The following is a 21,335-nucleotide window of genomic DNA, read 5'->3' on the forward strand; positions in this document are numbered from 1 at the left end:
CCCGCCTCTGCCACTCGGGACCCAGGGTTACTGGGTTCTTGTCTCGCCTCGCCTCGCAGAAAGGAATTTCAGGAGTAGACAAGCAGTGAAACAGATTTTATTTGGAGGATTTTTAGGTGCGGAAGCGGGGGGGGGGGGGGGGGGGGGGAGAGAGAGAGAGAGAGAGTAAAGTTAGACACGAAAGCATGAAAGTACACATCTCAAGAGGGGAGATGCGGGCGACACATGGGCTCAGGCAGCATATGCGCGCCCTTCCTTTGTTCCAGGTGGCCTTTATAGGGTTTCTCCAACCTGCCCCCAGGTGGGGCTTCTTCCCAGGTAAAAGTCCGTTGCTAAGGAGGTTACCAAGGAGGTCCAAAAAGAGGAATTTCATGGAGAGGCCTATATCCTCAGGGTCTGCGGATGGTCCTATCAGGCCATTTTCTGTATCCACAAGTTGGGTCATTCCTAGAATTCTTCCATTGCAAAGGGCCTTTCCCTATCTACCTGCCTACATCAGTTTGGGTACCAGGATCGACCTCTCCATCACTGTCTGTCTCCTTTATCCTTCATCCCTCCCTGCCCGAGAATGCGGTGGGCACCCACAGTTTCTGCCTCTGTCTGTTTCAGGGCCACGATGTCGCGCTCTCTCTCACTTTCTCTTCCCTCTCTCTCTCCCCCTCTTTCTTTCCCTCTCTTTCCTTCTCTCCCTCTCTCTTTCCCTCTCCCTCTCTTTCCCTCTCCCTCTCTTTCCCCTCTCTCTTTCCCTCCTTCCCTCCCCCTCCCTCCCACCCTCTCTCTCTTTCTCTCTCCACCCCACTCCTCCTCTCTCCCTCAGCCCCAGTCTCCCTCTGCTGAGCTGATCCTGGCTGTGATTCACAGGCAGAAGGTCCGCTGGGGGCCGGAAGTCGGCCCTGGACCCGGCTTCCAAAACCCTCCCCCAGATCAATGGTTTCTGACAAATTCCAAGCCCCTGGGGAGGCTTTTCAGGGCAGCTCCTAGCAACCGCCTCTGTTCTCGGCCCCTTGCGGCCCCTCCGCCCCACCCCCAGCCATTCAGACTTGCCCAGACACTGACTTTCAAAGAGGACCTGGAATCCCCCTCTTTGTGGCCAGATCCATCTGCGGCCCCTCCCCCAGCCCAGAGGCTTCCTTTGGCCCCAGAATGCTAATGAGGCTGGTAGTGGGGGGTCTGGAGGGGGGGTCCTCCAAAACACCAGTCCCCTGTTTGGATTTGCACTCACTTCGCACCCAAAGCCCACCCTGTGATTCTTCCTCTTCATTTGCTCGAGGTTTCCTGAGGCCAGGGCGGCCTATTTAGGTGGCCCTAGAGGCATCAGATCTAAGCAGTAGTGGGAGGGGCTGGTGTGTGTGTGTGAGTGTGTGCTAGGTTTCGACGGACATCCTGGGCAGGGGTCTGTGTGTGTGTATGTGTCTCTGTGTGTGTGTGTGTCTGTGTGTGCGTGTTTGCTTTTTCGGGTCACACCTGGCAACGCACAGGGAACCATATGGGATGCTGGGAATCGAACCTGGGTCACCCACGTGCAAGGCAAATGCCCTACCGTGTGTGTGTGTGTGTGTGTGTGTGTGTGTGTGTGTGAGTGAGATTTCCTTGCACTTGGCCAGTCCCACTTGGATCCCCAGCACCCCATAGCATCCCCATATCAATGCCAACAGTGATCCCTGAGCACAGAGCCACAGAACCTGGAGTAAACCCTGAGTGTCACTAAGCATACCCCCCATTAAAAAAAAAAATACAAAAATCCACATATAAGCAAGAAAAAGTCAGAGTATTGGAAAATGAAGAGTAGGGCAAGGGAGGAGTTCAAAGAGCAGAGCTCCTGCATTGCATATTGGAACTCTGGGTAAGAGCTTAGTAACACATGGCTCCTCCAGGCACCCCCAAGGGGTCGCCCCTCTTCTCCCCAATAAGAGGTGGGCTGTCTTCCTCAGTAGTGCCAGAGTGGCCTCTTTAGAACTCATGGGCCCGAGTGAGGTGACAGTCTCCTGGCTAGGTCCCAGGGCGTGTGTTCACCACACTGACAGACACCAAGGAATCATTCTTGGAGAGGAACCTGCTTGTCATTTCCATCCCTGGCTTGGGGGAGGCATCCCAACTTCCTGAGGATTTTTCTAGTTTCCTGTAATTATTGTACCCCACTTTTTGTGGGCACAAAAAAATTTTTTCCAGGAGTCAGAGGTAGTACAGTAAGGAGGGCAATTTGCCTTGCACATGTGGCATAACCCAGGTTTGATCAATCCCTGGCATCTCATAGGGTCCCCTATGCCCCACCAGCAATAATTCCTGAGTGCAGAGCCAGGAGTCAGCCCTGAGCATCTCCAAGGGTGCCACCCCCCCCCAAAAAAAAACTAAAAAAAGTCTGCAACAAATATATGGAGAAAAACGGTAATTACTACACAACACGGGCTGGAGTGATAGCACAGTGGTAGGGCATTTGCCTTGCGTACAGCCAGCCTGGCCAAGCCGGGTTCGATTCCTCCGCCCCTCTCGGAGAGCCCGGCAAGCTACCAAGAGTATCTCGCCCGCACGCCAAAGCCTGGCAAGCTCCCCGTGATGTATTCGATATGCCAAACACAGTAACAAGTCTTGAAATGGAGACGTTACTGGGCCCACTCGAGCAAATCGATGAACTACGGGAGGATAGTGACAGTGACAACTTCAAGGCTTGTGTGCCTGGTCAGTGCTAGAGAGAAGACAGCGAATAAGTATTCTTTTTATAGGCGACCCTAGAAGTATCAGATCTAAGCAATAGTGGCAGGGGCTGGTGGTGGGGAGGGAAGTTTTGGAGATTATGGGTTGGTTTGTGTGTGAGTGTGTGCTAGGGTTCGACTAGGAGATCCTGAGCTTGTGTGTGTGTGTGTGTGTGTGTGTGTGCGTGTGTGTGCGCGCACACACACACATACTCACACACATGCACACATGGAGGGATCCGCTCCAGGGCCTCCCATGTTTAAGTCCCATGTTCTTACACCTGAGCTACCTGAACAGAATTGTTATCCCAACCAGGGAGCATAAGGGGTCAAAACACTTTTTTTTTTCTTTTGCTTTTTGGGTCATACCCAGTGATGCACAGGGGTTACTCCTGGCTCTGCACTCAGGAATCACTTCTGGCAGTGCTCAGGGAGCCATATAGGATGCTGGGCCTGCTCCCTGCAAGGCAGGTGCCCTACCTGCTGTGCTATCCCTCCGGCTGTGAGGAATGAGGCCCATGTCACAAGACCCAGGACTGCCCTAAAAACCAGGATGTTCCTAAGCACTGATGCAAATGCTGATCTTTAAACTATAGGCTAAGGAGTGATGTACTTTTTTTTTTTTTGCTTTTTTGGGTCACACCTGGCGATGCACAGGGGTTACTCCTGGCTCTGCACTCAGGAATCACCCCTGGCAGTGCTCAGGGGACCATATGGGATGCTGGGAATCAAACCTGGGTCGGCCGTGTGCAAGGCAAATGCCCTACCCACTGTGCTATCACTCCAGCCCCAGGAGTGATGTACTTTTAAGGAAAGTAGGTGTCGTTACAAATCTATTGGCTATGAAATGCACAGGCTCTACTGTAAGGGCCAGTGAGGTCCTATATAAGATCTCCTTTGGAGAAGCTCGGGGTCTTGCCTAACCTGCTGGACCTGCATGTCTGTGTAGGCGGCTCGACCCTGGCTAGCCAGTCTTACAATAAAACTGCTTGCTGTTTGCAGTCTTTGGAGTCTCTTTGTCATTAAAGGGAGATCAAGATCCGCGTCCTAACACCAGCCCCCAAAACACTTTTAGCTGCTGGAGTGATGGTACAGTGGGTAGGGAGTTTGCCTTGTACATGGCTGACCTGGGTTCAATTCCCAACATCCCATATGGTCCCCCAAGCACCACCAGGAGTAATTCCTGAGTGCAGAGCCAGGAGTAACCCCTGAACATCGCCCTCCCCTCAAAAAAAATTTCAACTATACCCCACAGATACACATGTCCTATGGAAAGGATCCCTCCCTGAAATTGTTTTTTCTGTTTTTCTTTCCTTTTTTAAACCAAAAATATATCCTCGATCCCTCCGTCCTAAAGAAGAAAAATAAAAAGCTTAGAGGAGGCCTCACCCCAGTGTCTGTTGGCAGGCAGATGAGCAGAGAGAGGCCAGGGGTATAACCCAGCGCTTTGTCATCACAGGAGGTTCGAGGAGACCAGCGAGAATGAGGCGGCAACAGAGGAGGAGGAAGAAGAGGAGGAGGAAGGAGAGGACGTTTTTGCCGAGAAAGCTTCCCCGAATGTGAAGGGGGGCCCAGCCTTAAAGGTAGAGGCAGAGGCGTCGGGACAGGGCCGCTCTGGGCTGGTCAGGAGGGGTCCGGGGTGGCAGCAAGGGGCTTGGAGGACTGGGCCATGCACTTGAGATGCAGAAACCCCCAATTTTCATGCAGGCACTACACGGTTCCCTAAACAGTACAGCCGGTCCCCGCAGCATTGACATTGTGTGGCAAGAGAAAAAAGGGGGGGCGGCTGGAGTGATAGCACAGCAGGTAGGGCGTTTGCCTTGCATGCGGCCAACCGGGGTTCGATTCCCAGCATCCTATAGGGTCCCCCGAGCACCGCCAGGAGGAATTCCTGAGTTCATATGTTCTGAGTTCATGAGCTCACGAGCCAGGAGATAACAAAGACAAAATTAGTCCAGAGTCTTCCCATGCGGCAAGAGGGGCTGACCTCAGGGCCGGAGCCATAGTCCAGTGGAGAAGGCATTTTTGCCTTGCACACAGCTGACCCAGGTTCGATGCCCGGCATCCCATAGGGTCGCCTGGGGTGATTCCTGAGTGCAGAGCCTGGAGTCAGCCCCGAGCCTTGCCAGGTGTGGCCTCCCAAGCACAAAACAAACCACTAGCACCAAAAGAAAAAAAGAGGGTGACCTTCATGGCCCCCCACTTCACTTGAGCTCCTTTGGGGACGGCCCAGTCGGGCAGGCTGACCGCCCTGTAGTCTCTCCTGATCCTGCAGAGGGACCAGTGTCGGGCTTGGCAGGCTGGGCTCTGGGTTCTACAGCCTGTGTAGTTACAGTCTGTATATGCTATGTGTGTATGGCCCTCTTGCATCTTTGCTGGGGGGAGAGGGGGGGAGAGAGGGGGGGGGAGAGAGGGAGAGAAACAGAGAGGCAGAGAGAGAGAGAGAGAGAGAGTTCACTCCGACCAGACCAGGGATGGGAGGGCAGTCCAACTCTGCATGTCCCTGGCTTCCTGCCATATCTGCCCCCACCAGAGCTCTGGGCCCTTTCCCCTTGCAGGGCTTCTGGGAACCAAGGGGGACCCCAGTGTTGGGGAGTGGTACTGAAGAAGACCCCAGTCCAGAACCTCCCACAGCTTTATGCTCAGAGGAAATCTTTGGGCAACTTTTCTAGCCAGAAGGAAGGTGGTGATTTGAGGGTGTTTTGTTTTGTATTTTTCTGATTTTGATCTGAGGGATTTTGATCTGAGGATCTCAGGTGATGCTCGGTGGGGCTATTAGAACTCAAGTGTCCCAGGGGTGCTCTGGGCACGGGAACCCACCCCCCAGCTAGGCGCTCCAGCCCTTTGAGACGTCTCCCCAAAAGGGGGTCGCCTCGGTAAAGCCAAGATACCATCCACTGTGTTGGGCCGGGGACAGACGGGGCTTCTGCAGGCTGCTTTCTTCTTTTTTTTTTTAAGTTAATAATTTTATTTTATTTTTATAAAGTTGTTCACAGTAATTCGGTCATGGTCCTCCCGTTATTCATCGATTTGCTTGAGCGGGCCCAGTAACGTCTCCGTTGTCACAGTTGTTACTGTATTTGGCATATCAAATACATCACGGGTAGCTTGCCAGGCCTTGCTGTGAGAGCAAGATACTCTCCGTAGCTTGCCGGGCTCTCCGAGAGGGGCAGAGGAATCGAACTCGGGTTGGCCATGTTGGCTGCATGCAAGGCAAACGCCCTACCACTGTGCTATCGCTCCAGCCCCACAATAATTCACTACATTTAATATTCAAACACCAATCCCACTGCCATGCACTTTTCCATCAACTACCAGAGGAAAGAGTGTGAAGGTTGTTGTATTTCACCCTGTAGCCACTGAAGCCCTTGTCTAAGGGACTCCAAGCATGTATGTTAAACCCAAACAGATGTGTGCCAGGGGCTAGAGCGATAACACAGCAGGGAGAGTGTTTGTCCTGCACGCGGCCAACCCGGGTTTGATTCCCAGCATCCCATAGGGTCCTCCAAGCACCACCAGGAGTAATTTCTGAGTTGCAAAGCCAGGAGTAACCCCTGAGCATCGCTGGGTATGACCCAAAAAGCAAACAAAACCCAAAAAAACAAACGTGTACTGCTTTTGGTACATCAAAAGGCTAGAGTATGAGCAGTTGCTTGGCCGCAAATGCGGGCACGTGCTCCAGAAATTCTGAAATTTAGAATGTGATTATAGAGCAGATTCACTCATGGGTAAGGCCTCTGCCACTCTCTTCTTGGCCATTGATGAGATTATATGGCAGCGGGGGGCAGTTTGTGGGTGTGACTGCCAAGCTACTGGAAAACTGGGGAGCTGGGGGGAGGAGGTCCCGCTCCAAGCAGACTTGGAGATCTCAGTCACGGGTCCCGCATACCTGGGTTCTTCTGGGGGATGGAGCAATAGATAGCACAGTGGGTAGGACGTTTGCCTTGCACGTGGCTGACCTGGGTTTGATTCCCAGCATCCCATAGATCCCATAGGGTCCCTTGAGCACCACCAGGAGTAATTCCTGAGTGCATGAGTCAGGAGGAACCCCTGTGCATCGCTGGGTGTGACCCAAAAAGCAAAAAAAAAAAAAACTAAACAAACAAACAAAAAACCACCTGGGATCTTCTGCAGGTCCCCTTGTGAGTAGGCTTGTCTGGGATCTTCTACAGGTCCCCTTGTGAGTAGGCTTGTCCGAGCCTGTGAGAGCGGCCTTGAGCATGACCCTGTGGGGCTTCTTTACCTGCCAGGGGCTGTTCTGAGGCTCCCTGCTTCTAGGTGCTGGTTTTGTGGGGGGCTGGAGGTGATTCTGCAGGTTGGCCTGGAGCGACGCTCAGTGCCTGAAGGGCTGCACCTAGGGGCCAGGCAGGAGCTGAGGGAGCCCCTCGATATCTGTGAGGCCAGAGACAGGCCGGGGGCAGCTCTGAAGCCCCCTGACAGCCTACAGCGGAGTCTATGGATATCGGTGGTCTCTGAGCTGTAACTTCTTTCCCCAGGTGGACAAAGAGACCAACACAGAGACGCCAGCCCCGGCCCCCACTGTGGTGCGCCCCAAGGACCGGTGGGTGGGCGCGGCGGCTCCGGGACCCTTCCTCCGGGGCAGCACCATAATCCGCTCCAAGACCTTCTCCCCTGGCCCCCAGAGCCAGTACGTCTGCAGGGTAAGCACCTGTTTCTTTCCCCCTGGGCCTGGCCCAAATTCCTTAGCCCCGAGACCCTCCGTTTCCTCCTGCGCAGTTCATGGGCAGCTGTACAGGGTCATTGGAATGATTGAAGTAGGGGCATAAGAGAAGGCTCTATTAACCCGAATGCTGGGCAAGCTGAGGGTTGTGAGTTCAAACCCCAGTGCTACCACATACGCTTGGAGGTGTAGGGCTCTCTGTGAATCTCTTCCTACAGGAAGGACTCTGCAAGGTTGCTCTTCAAGCTGGTGTGCTCCCTTGCACACAGATCTCACTTGCTTATCTCTCTGTTTCTTTTCTGGAGAGGCCTGTGTTCTCTCTTGAACATGCATACCCTTGGGGCTGGAGCAATAGCACAGTGGGATGGGCGTTTTCCTTGCATGTGGCCGACCCGGGTTCAATTCCCAGCATCCCATACGGTCCCCCGAGCACAGCCAGGAGTAATTCCTGAATGCAGAGTCAGGAGGAATCCCTGAGCATTGCCGGGTGTGACCCAAAAAGCAAAAAAAAAAAAAAAAGAACATAACATTTTCCCTCTCCCCTCACAGCTTTCTAAATAAGTTTCAGAAAAACAAAAAAACAAGACTCACGTCTTTCTAAATAAGTTTAATTAAAAAAAACCCTATCTTGCTTCTCTAGTAAAAAAATAAAATAGAAAGGATCCAGCAGACGACTGTAGAAGTGGGGCTGGAGAGATAGCACAGCCGGGAGGGATATAGCCGACCCGGGTTCAATCCCTGGTATCCCATAGGGGTCCACTGAGCCCCTCCGGGAATGATCCCAGAGCACAGAGCCCGTCATGAGCACTGCTGGGTGTGGCCCTCCAAAAATCAAACCAAAAAGAGGGGTCCAAGCAATAGTACAGCTCGTGGGGGTGGGGGGGTTGCCTTGCAGTGTCTGACCTGGCTTCCATCCCTGACATCCCATAGGGTCCCCCAAAACCCACCGGAAATTATTCTTGAGTGCAGAGCCAGGAGTCAGCTCTGAGCATCATTGGCTGTGCCCTGAAAAAATAAAGAAAAAAGGAGAAAAGGGTCCATCTGTGCCTCCCAGAAGGGGTGAACTCTCCTGCCCCTGCAGTCATTGGGGACACCCACCCTAAGACCCAGAGTGCCCCCCAACTTCTCTTGCCCAGGGATGAGCACTGTCAGCCCTCTGGGGAGAAAAGCAAAGATTAAGTGGTTGAAAGAGTCCCAAGGAGAGGGACCTCGGCCCGGACACAGCTTCCCTGTTTTCCTCCAGGGTCACTGTCTATCCTGGGGTGCCCCAAATCCAGCCCTGCAACCACGGGAGATTACCGTGCAAAACGGGGGTCTAATCTGGGGAGCTCAAGGGAAAGGGGCACAGCGTAGCCCCAAGCCCTCACACTGGCCAGCTCCAGAAGCTTCTGGAACCCCCATGCGAGCCTGGGTGACACTCCCCCGTGTGGCAGGAGGTTGAAAGGGGGCGTCAGGTCAGGCATGATCATGGCGTGATCATGGTCCCTGGGACACCCCCCTACCTCTGACCTTTGTCTCTGGCAGCTGAACCGCAGTGACAGTGATAGCTCCACGCTGTCCCGGAAGCCGCCTTTCGTCCGGAACTCTCTGGAGCGCCGCAGCGTCCGCATGAAGCGGGTAAGGGAGTCCCCCAGAGCCCTCACACAGCCGGGATGAGTGACTTCACCCCTCAGGCCACCAGGAGTGACCCTTAAGTGCAGAGCCATGAGGAAGCCCCGAGCACTGCCTGGATGGCCCTCACCCCCACAATAAAAAATGTCCCCAAGCCTGTGTGTTCCCTCCACGCCTTTCATTACCCTTCTGAGTCCCCACCGCCCATGGAGGAAACACTGGGCACCGTGACAGAAGACACTAGGGGTCTGTGACCTGAACGTTGTGACAGATGATACCAGGTGGGGTGTGAGCTGGACACAGTGGCAGGTCAGCTCTGGAGTGTGTGTGCTGGCCTTGGAATTCAGGTCCCCCTGGATCACATGCACAGATTTACATTTGCAAGACTCGAGGTTGGCTGCCAATCGAAGTAAGGCAGGAACCCCCAATATACGTGCAGGAAACCCAGACAAGTTCCGGGATGGGGGTGGGGGTGAGTGGGAGGGACAGTGAGGAGGAGGATGAACAAAAGAAACTACTTGAGGTTCAGAGGAGGGGTCCTGAGGGTCCACTGCACCCCACCCCCCCAATCACTGGTTAAGAACCACCCCTTCCTCCCCTGCAGCCTTCATCTGTCAAGGCTCTGCACACAGAGCGCCTTATCCGCACCTCGCTGGACCTCGAGTTAGACCTGCAGGCCACCAGGACCTGGCACAGCCAGCTGACTCAGGAGATCTCGGTGCTGAAGGAGCTCAAGGAGCAGCTCGAACAAGCCAAGAGCCATGGGGAGAAGGAGCTGCCTCAATGCCTGCGGGAGGATGAGCGCTTCCGCCTGCTGCTGAGGATGCTGGAGAAGCGGGTGAGGACCAGGACCAGCCGGAGGGTGGGGGAGAATGGGCGGGGCCAATACCTTGGGGCGGGCCAATGTCATAGCCTGGCTGAGGCAGCTGGGAGGGGCCTAGGTGGATGGGTGTGGCTAAAACGGGTGGGCGGGGCCTTGGTAGATGGGTGTGGCTAAGGCAGCTGGGAGGGGCTAGGACTATTGGGTGGGGCCAAGGCTGCTAGGAGCCAGGCTTCTGCTAAGAACACAGCCTTCAATCTTAGGTCACTCCAAAGTATTCCAGGGTCACCTCAAGGCCTTCAGTGCTAGGGTTGGAGCCACAGTACAGCAGGGAGGGCATTTGCCTTGCACGCGGCCCACCTGGGTTCGGTCCCCGGTATCCCGTGTGGTCCTTTCTGCACTGCCAGGAGTAATTCCTGAGTGCAAAGCCTGTGCATTGCTAGGTATGACCCAAAAAGAAAAAGAAAAAAAAAAGGCCTTCAGTGCTAATGCACATGTCACTGGTTTGGGTGCCATCAGCTGGGACTGGGGGAGCTTCGAACTTTTGCAGTTTTGACCTCAGTCGGAGCTCAGATGCAGTGGAATACTCAGGAGTGCTTCTTTTCTCACTGATGACTTACTATGCCTGATAGGCGCCTTCAGAGAATATAAGAGATAGGAACTATTGAAGTAGAGAAGAAAGTAATGGGTCCCTAACCTCATGACAGCTGACTCCGGCATTTATCTTTGAACTTCTGCTAGCCGGGACAGAAAGAGTTAAGACAGCAGGTGCAGCTATGCTGTGTGGGAAGGAAGCACAGACTAAGAAAACTTGGCCTTCCTGAGAGTTTAAAATAAAAGGGGAGGGGCCTGGAGCAATAGCAGAGCAGGTAGGGCGTTTTTCTTGTGTGTGGCCGACCCAGGTTCAATTCCCGAAATCCCATAGGGTCCCCCGAGCACCGCCAGGAGTCATTCCTGTGTGCAGAGCCAGGAGGAACCCCTGTGCATCGCCAGGTGTGACCCAAAAAGCAAAAAATAAATAAAAGGGGGCCTAAAGGGAGAGTGCAGAGGTGAATGCACTTGCTTCATTGCAGCCAGCTCCAGTTCTATCACCAGGACTTGCATGCCCCCTCTCAAGCGCTGCTGGTAGAGACTCCTGTGCACAGAACCAGGAGTAGCCCTTAAATAATACCAAATGTGCCCACACCCCTTGCAAAAAAAAAAAAATAGAAAAAAAGAAATGCTACATTTGGAGGCTGGAGGGATTGTCCATAAAGGAAAGGAGAGGGGGTGGAGCGATAGCACAGAGGGTAGGGCATTTGCCTTGCACACGGCTGACCATGTTCGATTCCCAGTATCCCATATTGTCCCCTGAGCACCGCCAGGAGTAATTCCTGAGTGCAGAGCCAGGAGTCAGACCTGAGTATTGCCGGGTGTGACCCAAAAAGAAAAAGAAAAACAAAAAACACACAAACAACAACAAAAAAAAGACATTAAGGAAAGGAGGTTGACTTGCAGGAAAATGACCCAGGTTCGATCCCCAGCACCTGATATGGTCCCCCGAGCCCGCCAGGAATGATTCCTGAGCACAGAGCCAGGAGTAAGCCCTGAGCACTGCTGGTTATGGCCCAAAAGCAAAAAGAAAGAAAAAAATTAAAAAAGGGGTGTTTTTTTTCTACCACTTCAGTTGATTTTTGTATATGGGGGGAGGATAGGGTGGGGAAGGGTGCTGTAAGAGGGTGTTATCTCCCAACTATCGCCTGAGACTGGGGCCACTCCCGGTGGTTCTCAGCCTGGCGGTGGGTGCTGGGATGGCCCCTTGGCGCCTGGCCCCGTGATGCCACAATCCAGACTCAAGGCCTTGTGCTCACCAGCCCTTGGAGCTACATCCCAGCCTATCGTTATCCCAATATTAAGGAGATGCTTTCACATCCCTGAGCCCCAGTTTCCTGCTCTAGAGTGGTCACTCCCAGACCTGCCTTTCTGCGTGACCTTGAAAATGACCAGGACGCCACATGCATGCCACCTGGCCACCCTCATCTCCTTATTTCCTGCAGCCCCTCAATCCCCCGGGAATCCCACAAAGACGCCCATGCTGACAGCAGATGGGCGCGTGTTCCTTCATTGCTCTGATTAAAGTGACCGGGAGCCTGGTTTTGAGACCCCCTTCTTGGTGCTCAAATAAGCTTCCAGGTCCACTCATTTCTAGAACGTTCTTCCAAGTTCACTCATTTCTGGAATATTCTGCCTGGTTCACTTTCTAGAATGTACTCTGCGGTTCACTCCTTTCTAGAATGTTCTCTGGTTCATTCCTTTCTAGAATGTTCTTCCAGTGCCACACCTTTCTGGAATGTTCTCCCACATCTCCTCCTTTCTAGAATGTTCTTCCTGGTTCGCACTTTCTAGAATCTTCTCCCAGGACAACTCCTTCCTAGAATATTCTCCCTGGTTCACTTCTTTCTAGAATGTTCTCCCAGGGACACTCCTTTCTAGAAGGTTCTCCCAGGGTGCCCACGACTACCCTGTGCTACCTCATGGCCTCGCTCGCTTTGCCCAACAGGTGGACCGAGCAGAGAACAAGGGGGAGCTCCAGACGGAGAAGATGATGAGGGCGGCTGCCAAGGATGTTCACAGGCTGCGGGGCCAGAGCTGCAAGGAGCCCCCAGAGGTGCAGTCTTTCCGGTAAGTGGCGGGGCCCAGCCAGCTCCTGTGCCTTTCACTGACCCACCCCCACCCCACTTACCCCAAGTCCTCTGCCGCGGGCTACTCTCCCTCCACTGCCTCCCACTGATCTGTTTGTTAGAGCCTCTTGTCTCATCAGTGACCCTCTTGCCCCAGCTTGTTCTCTCTGTTCCCCTGGCGCGTGAATGTGGCCGATTGATTGACTGAAAAAGAAAAAAAAATCAGGCCAGGGGCCTGGAGCGATAGCACAGCGGGGAGGGCGTTCACCTTGCACGCGGCCAACCAGGGTTCGATTCCCAGCATCCATAGGGTACCCCGAACACCGCCAAGGGGTAATTCCTGAGTGCAGAGCCAGGAGGAACCCCTGTGCATCGCTGGGTGTGAACCAAAAAGAAAAACAAATCAGGCCAGGACATGGGTGTGGGGGTGGTGGGGTGATTGGTTCTCTTGGGCAGCTCCAATTTTGCCTGTGGCCTGCTGGGGTCTGGGGGAGACGCTTCTCTGTGTTCTGGCCCCGACCCCCCACCCCCCAGAGGGCCTCTCCAGAGAGCAGGAAGGCTTCTCAGGACCCTCATTCATGATTCAGAGTATTCGATATGCCAGACACAGTAACAACAAAGTCTCCAATGGAGACGTTACTGGGCCCGCTCGAGCAAATCGACGATCAACGGGAGGGCCTTTACCCCTCACCAATTTGGAATCTGAAACCAGCGCACATGGGGAGGAAGGGCTTTGAAATTTGAGAGGTCAGGGGTTCTGTTTTCCAGCCACACAGGTCAGTGCTCGGGATAACTCCTGGCTCTGCATTCAGGGATCACTCCCTGAGGGCCTTGGGGAATGGTATGGACTGGCAGGGATTGATGTGTGCAAGGCAAGAGCCTTGCTCACTTACCTGCTTACCCTCTTACCTGCTGGACTCTCTCTGGCCCCTGAGGCCTTTGATTTAAATGCAAACATCCCTGCCAAGGTCTCCTAAAGGAGTGCTCTTTGGGCCAGAGAGATAAAACAGGCGGTTAGGCGCTCACCTTGCCTGCAGCTATTGCAGCTGTGACCTGGGTTCAAATCCCCAACACCACATATGGGCCCCCTACCCCTACCCCAGGACCACCAAGGGTCACTCCTGAGCACAGAGGCCCTGAAAGCTCTCCGGTGTGTGTGTGTGGCCCCAATCTCCTCCCTCCCAATACAAGCCCCCCCCCCCTCCAAAAAACAAAAAAAAAGATATGGTCTTCAGAACTAGAGACAGGTCACTGGGCTATGTACATGCTTTGCCTGTGTGAGCTCTGATTTTTTTTTTTTGTATTTGTTTCCGGTTGGGGGTGGAGTTGGGGCCACACTTACTTTTCTCAGTTTACTCCTGACTCAGTGCTCAGGGATTACCTCCGACAGTTGCTCGGGGCACCCGAAGTCATGGCCAGGGTTTCAAAACAGACTCCAGCACACACAAGGCAAGCAGCTAAGCACCTGTGACATCTCTCCAGCCCCGAGACCAGGGATGGTGACCCCAGCACCACCTGGGCTGGGAGAACTGCCAGGAGTGACTCCTAGCACTAAGCAAGGAGTCACCCCTGAGTATCACTGCCAAGTGTGGGCCCCAAACCACTGTAGCACTGTAGCACTGTAGCACTGTCCTCCTGTTGTTCATCGAGTTGCTCGAGCGGGCACCAGTAACGTCTCCACTGTGAGACTTGTTGTTACTGTGTTTGGCATATCGACTAGCCACAGGGAGCTTGCCAGGCTCTGCCATGTGGGTGGGATACTCTTGGTAGCTTGCTGGGCTCTCCGAGAGGGGTGGAGGAATCGAACCCGGGTCGGTCGCTTGCAAGGCAAACCCCAACCCTGTGTGAGTGGAGATACTAAAAGATGCAGCCACTTTTCCAGGGAGAAGATGGCATTTTTCACCCGGCCCCGGCTGAACATTCCCCCGCTCTCCGCCGACGACGTCTGACCACCGGAAAAGCATCACCGCTCGGCTCTAGAACCCCGGGCCGGAGCAGAGACTGAGGCTAATAACCCTTTATTTATGTGGTGTTATATGAAGGTCCCCGGTTCCCCGTTCTCTTCCCTAGTGGCTCCCATCAGTTTGAAGATGAATGGAATTTTTTTTTTTTAGTTCGGATTCTATTCTTATTAAAACAACAACAACAACAAAACACACACACAGAGAACAAAACCAGCATTAAAATGACAAGATTGTATAGTTTGTATATTTAGGTATGTATTTTTGAGAAAGAAAAATTTTAATGAACTAAAGCAGTGTTCGCTTGCTGCTCTGAAAATAAAATTCTTTAGATTTTTTTTTTTTGTACAGCTCTATCTTCTAGAGGTTTCACTGGCAATAAGAAATCCTATGAGGAGTGGTGGGGTGGGGCCATCACCCCCAAGGGTGCCCCGCAGGCAGGGCTCCGTGCACAGTTGGGTGGTCCCCCCTCATGGGCTTTCACATGCGCACCTTGGATGGGTTTTGGGGTGCAACGGGGGGTGGGGGGGTGCTTGTGAGCTGTGACGTGTTTTGATGCGACCTCTGGGGCATTGCACAGGCTGCCATCTTTGGGGGGGGGTCGCAGACGCCCAGTGAAGCCCCCCCCGGAGCGTGAGGGAGGGCCGTGAAGTGTCCATCAATAAAGTGCCCTTTCTGAATGCATTTCTTCTTGCTTTTTCCACCACGGCCTCGGGGTTTCCCTGGTGTCCGGGATGCTCCCCGTTTCCGGTTCTTTCTCCCCCTAATCCACGTGAGCTTGTTCAGCGCCCGAAGTTTCCTTCCTCCCAAAACAGGGCTGCAGCAACACCTGCAGAGTCATCTGGAGGGGTGGGGGCTTGCAGGGGGTCCCCGAGTCCATCCCTGTCTGGCACTGCAGGTGTGCCCCAAACATAGCTGCACGTGACCCCGAAAACCATGCTACTACACATAACCACCCCTGACCCCGGGCATTGCCTGTACCAAGTCCCCAAGGAGCCTCCCTTGGGTTCGGCCCAAAAACAGAAAATAAACTGGGGCTGAGACTCAGCCGCGTGATGTATGTATGAGGGCCTGGGTTCAATCCCCAGCACCAAAGTGGGACCGAAAAACAAGTTAAAAGGCTGGAGAGAGGGCCGGAGTGATAGTACAGCGGGGAGGGCGTTTGCCTTGCATGCAGCTGACCTGGGTTCGATTCCCAGCATCCCATATGGTCCCCTGAGCACCATCAGGAGTAACTCCCGAGTGCAGAGCCAGGAGTAACCCCTGTGCATTACCAGATGTGATCCAAAAGAAAGAAAGAAAGAGAAAGAAAGAAAGAAAGAAAGAAAGAAAGAAAGAAAGAAAGAAAGGCTGGGGAGAGGGCCGGAGTGATAGTACAGTGGATAGGGTGTTTGCCTTGCATACGGCTGACCTGGGTTCGATCCCCGGCATCCCATGAGTGCAGAGCCAGGACTTAACCCCTGAGCATCGCTGGGTGTGACCCAAGAAGCAAAAAATAATAAAGGCTGGAGAGAAATAATAATAAAGGGCTGGAGCACAATTGTATGCGTGTGCGTACACATGCACGCACACACACCCTTTCCAAAGCGAAACAACACATAATCTTTTGTTTTGCAAGGGGAGGGTACCCCCCAGAGCTGCTCCTGGCTCTGCACCCAGGAATTACCCCTAGCAGGGATCAGGCCTCTCTATGGCGGGGCCGGGAATCCCATCTGGGTCAGCTGCGTGCAAGGCAGGCACCAACCTGCTTGTAATATCTATTGTTCCAGCCCCAACACATCCTCATTTGAAGCAGCTTCCTAACTGCTTCTTAAACTGCTGATCCCAGCAGCATCCCTTAGGGACGCCCCCCCCCCCCAGACCCATCAGGAGGGATCCCTGAGCACAGAGCCAAGAGTAAGCTCTGAGCACCGCCGGGTCTGGCCCCCAAATAAAACAAGAAAAGACATGGTGGTGGGTGTTGGAATTGGCTCACTGGGTCCCACCTCCAGGCATCCCTCACTCTCCTGGGAAGGGAGATTCCCCCTCGGAGAGAGTCTGGGGCACCCCATCCTCCTCCTGGAGCCCCGGGTCTCCGTGTCAGCGCCGCAGATGGAACCGTCGGGGGTGGCCAGACCGTGGCCAGACCATCCTGTCAACGGTGGCAGGATTCTTACCCCGAGCATCACCAGCCAGGCTACTCTCGCATCCTGGACTATGCGCCCGGTGGGAAACTGGAGACGGGAAATTTCCGCTGGGCTGGAAGAAGTCAGGTGGGTCAGCCCAGGGTGCTCAGAGACTCTGCAGGGCTGGGGGTTCCTCTGGGACGCTCACCTGTGACTTCATTTACCCAGCCCTTCCCCGTTTCCTCTGCACTCACTTCACTCCTATGGTATGGTCTTGGATGCTGGGAGTGTTTGTTTCCTTTCATTTATTTATTTATTTTGCTTTTTGGGGTCACACCCGGCGATGCACAGGACTTACTCCTGGCTCTGTGCTCAGGAATTGCCCCTGGTGGTGCTCAGGGGACCCTATGGGATGCTGGGAATCGAACCCGGGTTGGCCGCGTGCAAGGCAAACGCCCTACCCGCTGTGCTATCGCTCCAACCCTGTTTAATTTAATTCTTGTCTTTACTTTTGGTTTTGGGAGTGCTCAAACCTAGGGCTTCCTCGCTCAAAAGCTTGTTCCAGCATAAAGCGCTGCCACCCCAGGCCTCACCTTCAGTTCTTTGTAATTTGGGTTTTTATTTTATTTTATTTTATTTTAGGCGGGGTGGGTGGGAGGATTGGGGATCTCTCTGCACTCAGGGATCACTCCACAACACCGCAAATGGTCTCCTAAGCACCACTAGGGTCACTCCTGAGCTCAGGTGTGACCCAAACCCCCCAACTCCCCTCTACATCTCCCCCCCACCACCATCACGCACACACTAAATAAAGTTTAAAAATAAAAATTGAGGGGCTGGAGTGATATAGCACAGCGGGTAGGGCGTTTGCCTTGTGTGTGGCCGACCCGGGTTCGATTCCCAGCATCCCATAGAGTCCCCCGAGCAAGCCAGGAGGAATTCCTGAGTGGCAGAGCCAGGAGTTAACCCCTGTGCATTGCCAGGTGTGGCCCAAAAAAGAAAAAAAATTAAAAATAAAAATTGAGGCCAGAGTGCTTAGGGCTTTGCCTTGCATGCGGCTGACCAGAGTTTGATCCCCATCACCCTATATGGTCCCCTGAGCATCACCCTGACTGCAGAGTGAGTGAGGAGTAAACCCTGAGCACAGCTGGGTCTGGCCTGGGGGTGGGGGTGGGGAATGGAACAGCCATCCCCTACTGTTGCTTGAGTCTCCCTTTGGCACCAACCCCCAATCTTGGCCACTGCCCCCCTAGTGATCAGAGAGGGACAAGACAGGTCAGTGCTGTCTGGTTATGCTGGTTATGCCAGTACACCGCCCACCCCCCCAAAAAAAAGTGATGGCAGTAGGGAGTCCCCCAGTTCAATTCCGAGCATCACATGGTCCCCAAGCATCACCAGGTATGGCCCCAAAGCAAAAACTAGAAACTGAGGACAATAACGTGGCCATTATCAATCCCCCACTGCCACCCCAACACACACACACGCACACACATACAGGTTCCTCTTCCCTCCAGGTTCAGACCCAGAAGGCCAGAGGCAGTGCTGTCCCCAAGTCCCCTCCATCTCTCCTGGCCTGTGCCCTCCCCTGCCACACTGGATGTTGAGTGCTCCACGCAACAGCTCCTGCTTTGACATATGTGTCCAGAGAGGATGCCGACCAGAAATACGCAGTGTCCCAGATGGGACCTTGTGGTTTCAGAGGCTCCACCTCACTCCCGATGCATGAATTGTCACAGCCTCCTGGACACTCGTTGAGAGCTTGAGAGGCTGTGTCTTCTCTTCGGGGACACTAGGGAGGGGTGAACAGGACGGCAAGGTCTCTGTCCTCCGGAAACACGCAATAAAACATACAGATTTATTTTGACTTGGAAGCCACATCTGGCGATACTCAGGCCTTAACGCCTGGCTCTGCACTCAGGAATCACACCTGGAGGGGCTCAGGGAACCACGTTGGGTGCTGGGGACCGAACCCAGGTCAGCCATGTGCAAGGTAAGTGCCCTGCCCACTGTACTACCTATCTCTCTGGCTCCTGGCATCCATGTTTATTATTTTTGTTTGGTTTTGGGCCACACCTGGTAATGCTCAGGGGTTACTCCTGGCTTTGCACTCAGGAATCACTCCTGGTGGTGCTCAGGGAACCATTTGGGATTATGGGATGCCGGGGATAGAAACTGGGTTGGCTATGTGCAAGGCAAGCCACATACCTGCTCTGCTATATCTGTACCCCACACATCCGTGTTTAAATCTGTGACTCAGGGGTGAAGAGACAGCTCCGTGGGCTGAGTGCAAGCAGGCATGCAAGAAGCACACAGTGGCAACGCATGATCTTCTGCCCTCTGAGCCAGGAATACCCCCTGAGTAACCAGAAAAACAACTAAAACTTTAGCTCAGATATCACTTGATCAAAGTCATTCTACGCATCATCCACCTGGTGGTTAATACCACCTGAGACCATGATTTACTTTTCTTTTTTTAATCTGGTATATTTCTCTGGTTTTAAATGTATTCCTGGGCTGGAGAAATAGTACAGCGCTTACTTTGCATGCAGTTGACCCAGGTTTGATGCAGATCATCCCGTATAGGTCCCCCAAGCACTGCCAGGAGTGATCCCCAAATGCAGACCCAGGAGTAAGTTCCTGAGCATCACCCACTGTGGTCCCCTAAAAAACAATCACTGTCACTGTCCTCCCGTTGTTCATCTTTTTTGCTGGAGCGGACCCAGTAATGTCTCCATTGTGACACTTGTTACTGGGTTGGCATATCTAATATGTCACGGGTGGCTTGCCAGGCTCTGCCGTGCGGGCGAGATACTCTCAGTAGCTTGCCGGGCTCTCCGAGAGGGGCGGAGGAATCGAACCTGGGTCGGCCGGGTTAGCCGCGTGCAAGGCAAATGCCCTACTCACTGTACTATCGCTCCAGCCCCTAAAAAACAGTAAAATAAAACGTATTCCTCCACTGGAGAGCCAGGACCTCAAGTGTCTTGCTTTGCGGCTGGCATTGCATCCCGTGGAATAGTGTCTGGCCAACTCGTGTGCACAATCAATGCTGGCTGAAGAAATGAACGAAAAGGGCTTTGTTCCTTCCAATGCCCATTTCACAGACGAACACACAGGAGCCCTGGAGAGACAACGGGGTTCTTTTCTTCCTTCCAATTTTATTTTATTTTTATAAAGTAGTTCACAGTAATTTATCTCATTCAATAGTCCAACCCCAATCCTACAACCGTAACACCTTCCCACCACCATTATTTCGAATTGCCCCACTACCACCCAAGCCTGTCACAAAAGCAGGACCTAAATAATTTGTTTTGCAAAATAGGAGACTAATACCAAAGAATAGTCGAGATAAGTACCAGGTTTACTCCATGGCTTGGAGGCCAGCCGCACATGCTTGGGGAAAAGGCAGCTCAGATAGAGAAGGGAGCGCCAAGTAAAGGGTGTTGGGAGGATCCTCCCAGGATGAGAGATGCATGCTGAAAGTAGACTATAGACCGAACATGATTGCCACTCAATGCCTCTTTTGCAAACCACAGCACCCAAAAGGAGAGAGAGAAAAAAAGGGAATGCCCTGCCACAGAGGCAGGGTAGGATGGGGGGATGGGGGGATGGGAGGGATACTGGGATCAGTGGTGGTGGAGACCGGGCATTGGTGGAGGGATGGGTACTCGATCATTGTACAACTGAAACCCAAGCACAAAAATTTGTAAGTCTACAACTGTACCTCATGGTGTTTCACTAATAAAAACTAAAAAAAAAAAAATTATTTTGTATTATAACTAATGCATTTAAAATGATCCAAAAAAGGAAAATGTGAATTGTTGTATCCCAACCTAGAGTCTTTAAGGCCTTGTATGAGGGATTACTAACATGACAATTCGGTTTTGGGGTGCTTTTTATTTATTTATTTACTTTTTGCTTTTTGGGTCACACCCGGTGATGCACGGGGGTTCCTCCTGGCTCTGCACTCAGGAATTACTCCTGGCGGTGCGTGGGGGACCCTATGGGATGCTAGGAATTCGAACCCGGGTCGAGCGCGTGCAAGGCAGACGACCTCTACGCTGTGGTATCGCCCCAGCCCCATTAAAATGGGGTTTTTAATAGTCACTTCTGCCCCAAGTCAGCCCAAAGGCCGGGCTCCCTCGGCTTCCATTCCCGCAGTGCCCCCTGGCTTCCGCTAGGGGGCAGCAGAGGCGACACGCGCGCGCCCGCTCATCCCGCCCCCGAGGCCCGGCGGGGAGAGGACGTTTCCGCTTCCGGGCTGAGGCGTCCACTTCCGCTTCCGGCACGTTGCTCTCCGTGTGGGACTGACAGGAGGATGGACGGGCTGGCGGCTCAGTGCTCGGCGCGACTTTTGCAGCAGGTTCGTGCCCGGAGCCCGGGGAGGGCGCGGGGCCGGGGCGGGGGCGCGGCGCGGACGGACGGACGGACGGCGGACAGCGGGCGGGGAGGCGCACGGACACGCGCCCCGGGCCCCGCCGGGACAGACGGACACGCGCCCCGGGCCCAGCCCGGACACACGGACACGCGCCCCGGGCCCAGCCCGGACACACGGACACACAGACACACGCCCCAGGGCCCACCAAGACAGCCGGACACACGGCCCAGCCCTGCCGAGACAGACGGACACGCGCCCCGGGCCCCGCCGGGACAGACGGACACGCGCCCCGGGCCCAGCCCGGACACACAGACACACAGACACACGCCCCAGGGCCCACCAAGACAGCCGGACATACGGCCCAGCCCCGCCGAGACAGACGGACACGCGCCCAGGGCCCCACCCGGACACACAGACACACGCCCCAGGGCC

The 21,335-nt window shown here is 53.9% G+C and overlaps 2 protein-coding genes across 2 annotated transcripts in view; both read left to right on the forward strand.

Annotated features, from left to right (window-relative positions):
* The window catches only part of WWC1 (WW and C2 domain containing 1), a 106,989-nt gene extending 92,228 nt beyond the window's left edge, over nucleotides 1-14,761 (forward strand). Inside the window, exons 18-23 of the mRNA XM_056107964.1 lie at nucleotides 4,150-4,273; nucleotides 7,187-7,351; nucleotides 8,896-8,988; nucleotides 9,587-9,820; nucleotides 12,342-12,463; nucleotides 14,345-14,761. Of these exons, the coding sequence (XP_055963939.1) occupies nucleotides 4,150-4,273; nucleotides 7,187-7,351; nucleotides 8,896-8,988; nucleotides 9,587-9,820; nucleotides 12,342-12,463; nucleotides 14,345-14,411 (805 nt within the window). The 3' untranslated portion in view covers nucleotides 14,412-14,761. The remainder of the gene's footprint in view (nucleotides 1-4,149; nucleotides 4,274-7,186; nucleotides 7,352-8,895; nucleotides 8,989-9,586; nucleotides 9,821-12,341; nucleotides 12,464-14,344) is intronic.
* A 6,039-nt stretch (nucleotides 14,762-20,800) lies between these two features.
* The window catches only part of RARS1 (arginyl-tRNA synthetase 1), a 30,643-nt gene continuing 30,108 nt past the window's right edge, over nucleotides 20,801-21,335 (forward strand). Inside the window, exon 1 of the mRNA XM_056107966.1 lies at nucleotides 20,801-20,888. Within this exon, the coding sequence (XP_055963941.1) occupies nucleotides 20,844-20,888 (45 nt within the window). The 5' untranslated portion in view covers nucleotides 20,801-20,843. The remainder of the gene's footprint in view (nucleotides 20,889-21,335) is intronic.

The sequence above is a fragment of the Sorex fumeus genome, unplaced genomic scaffold, assembly GCF_029834395.1.
Source record: "Sorex fumeus unplaced genomic scaffold, SorFum_2.1 ptg000187l, whole genome shotgun sequence".
NCBI classification, from domain to species: Eukaryota; Metazoa; Chordata; class Mammalia; order Eulipotyphla; family Soricidae; genus Sorex; species Sorex fumeus.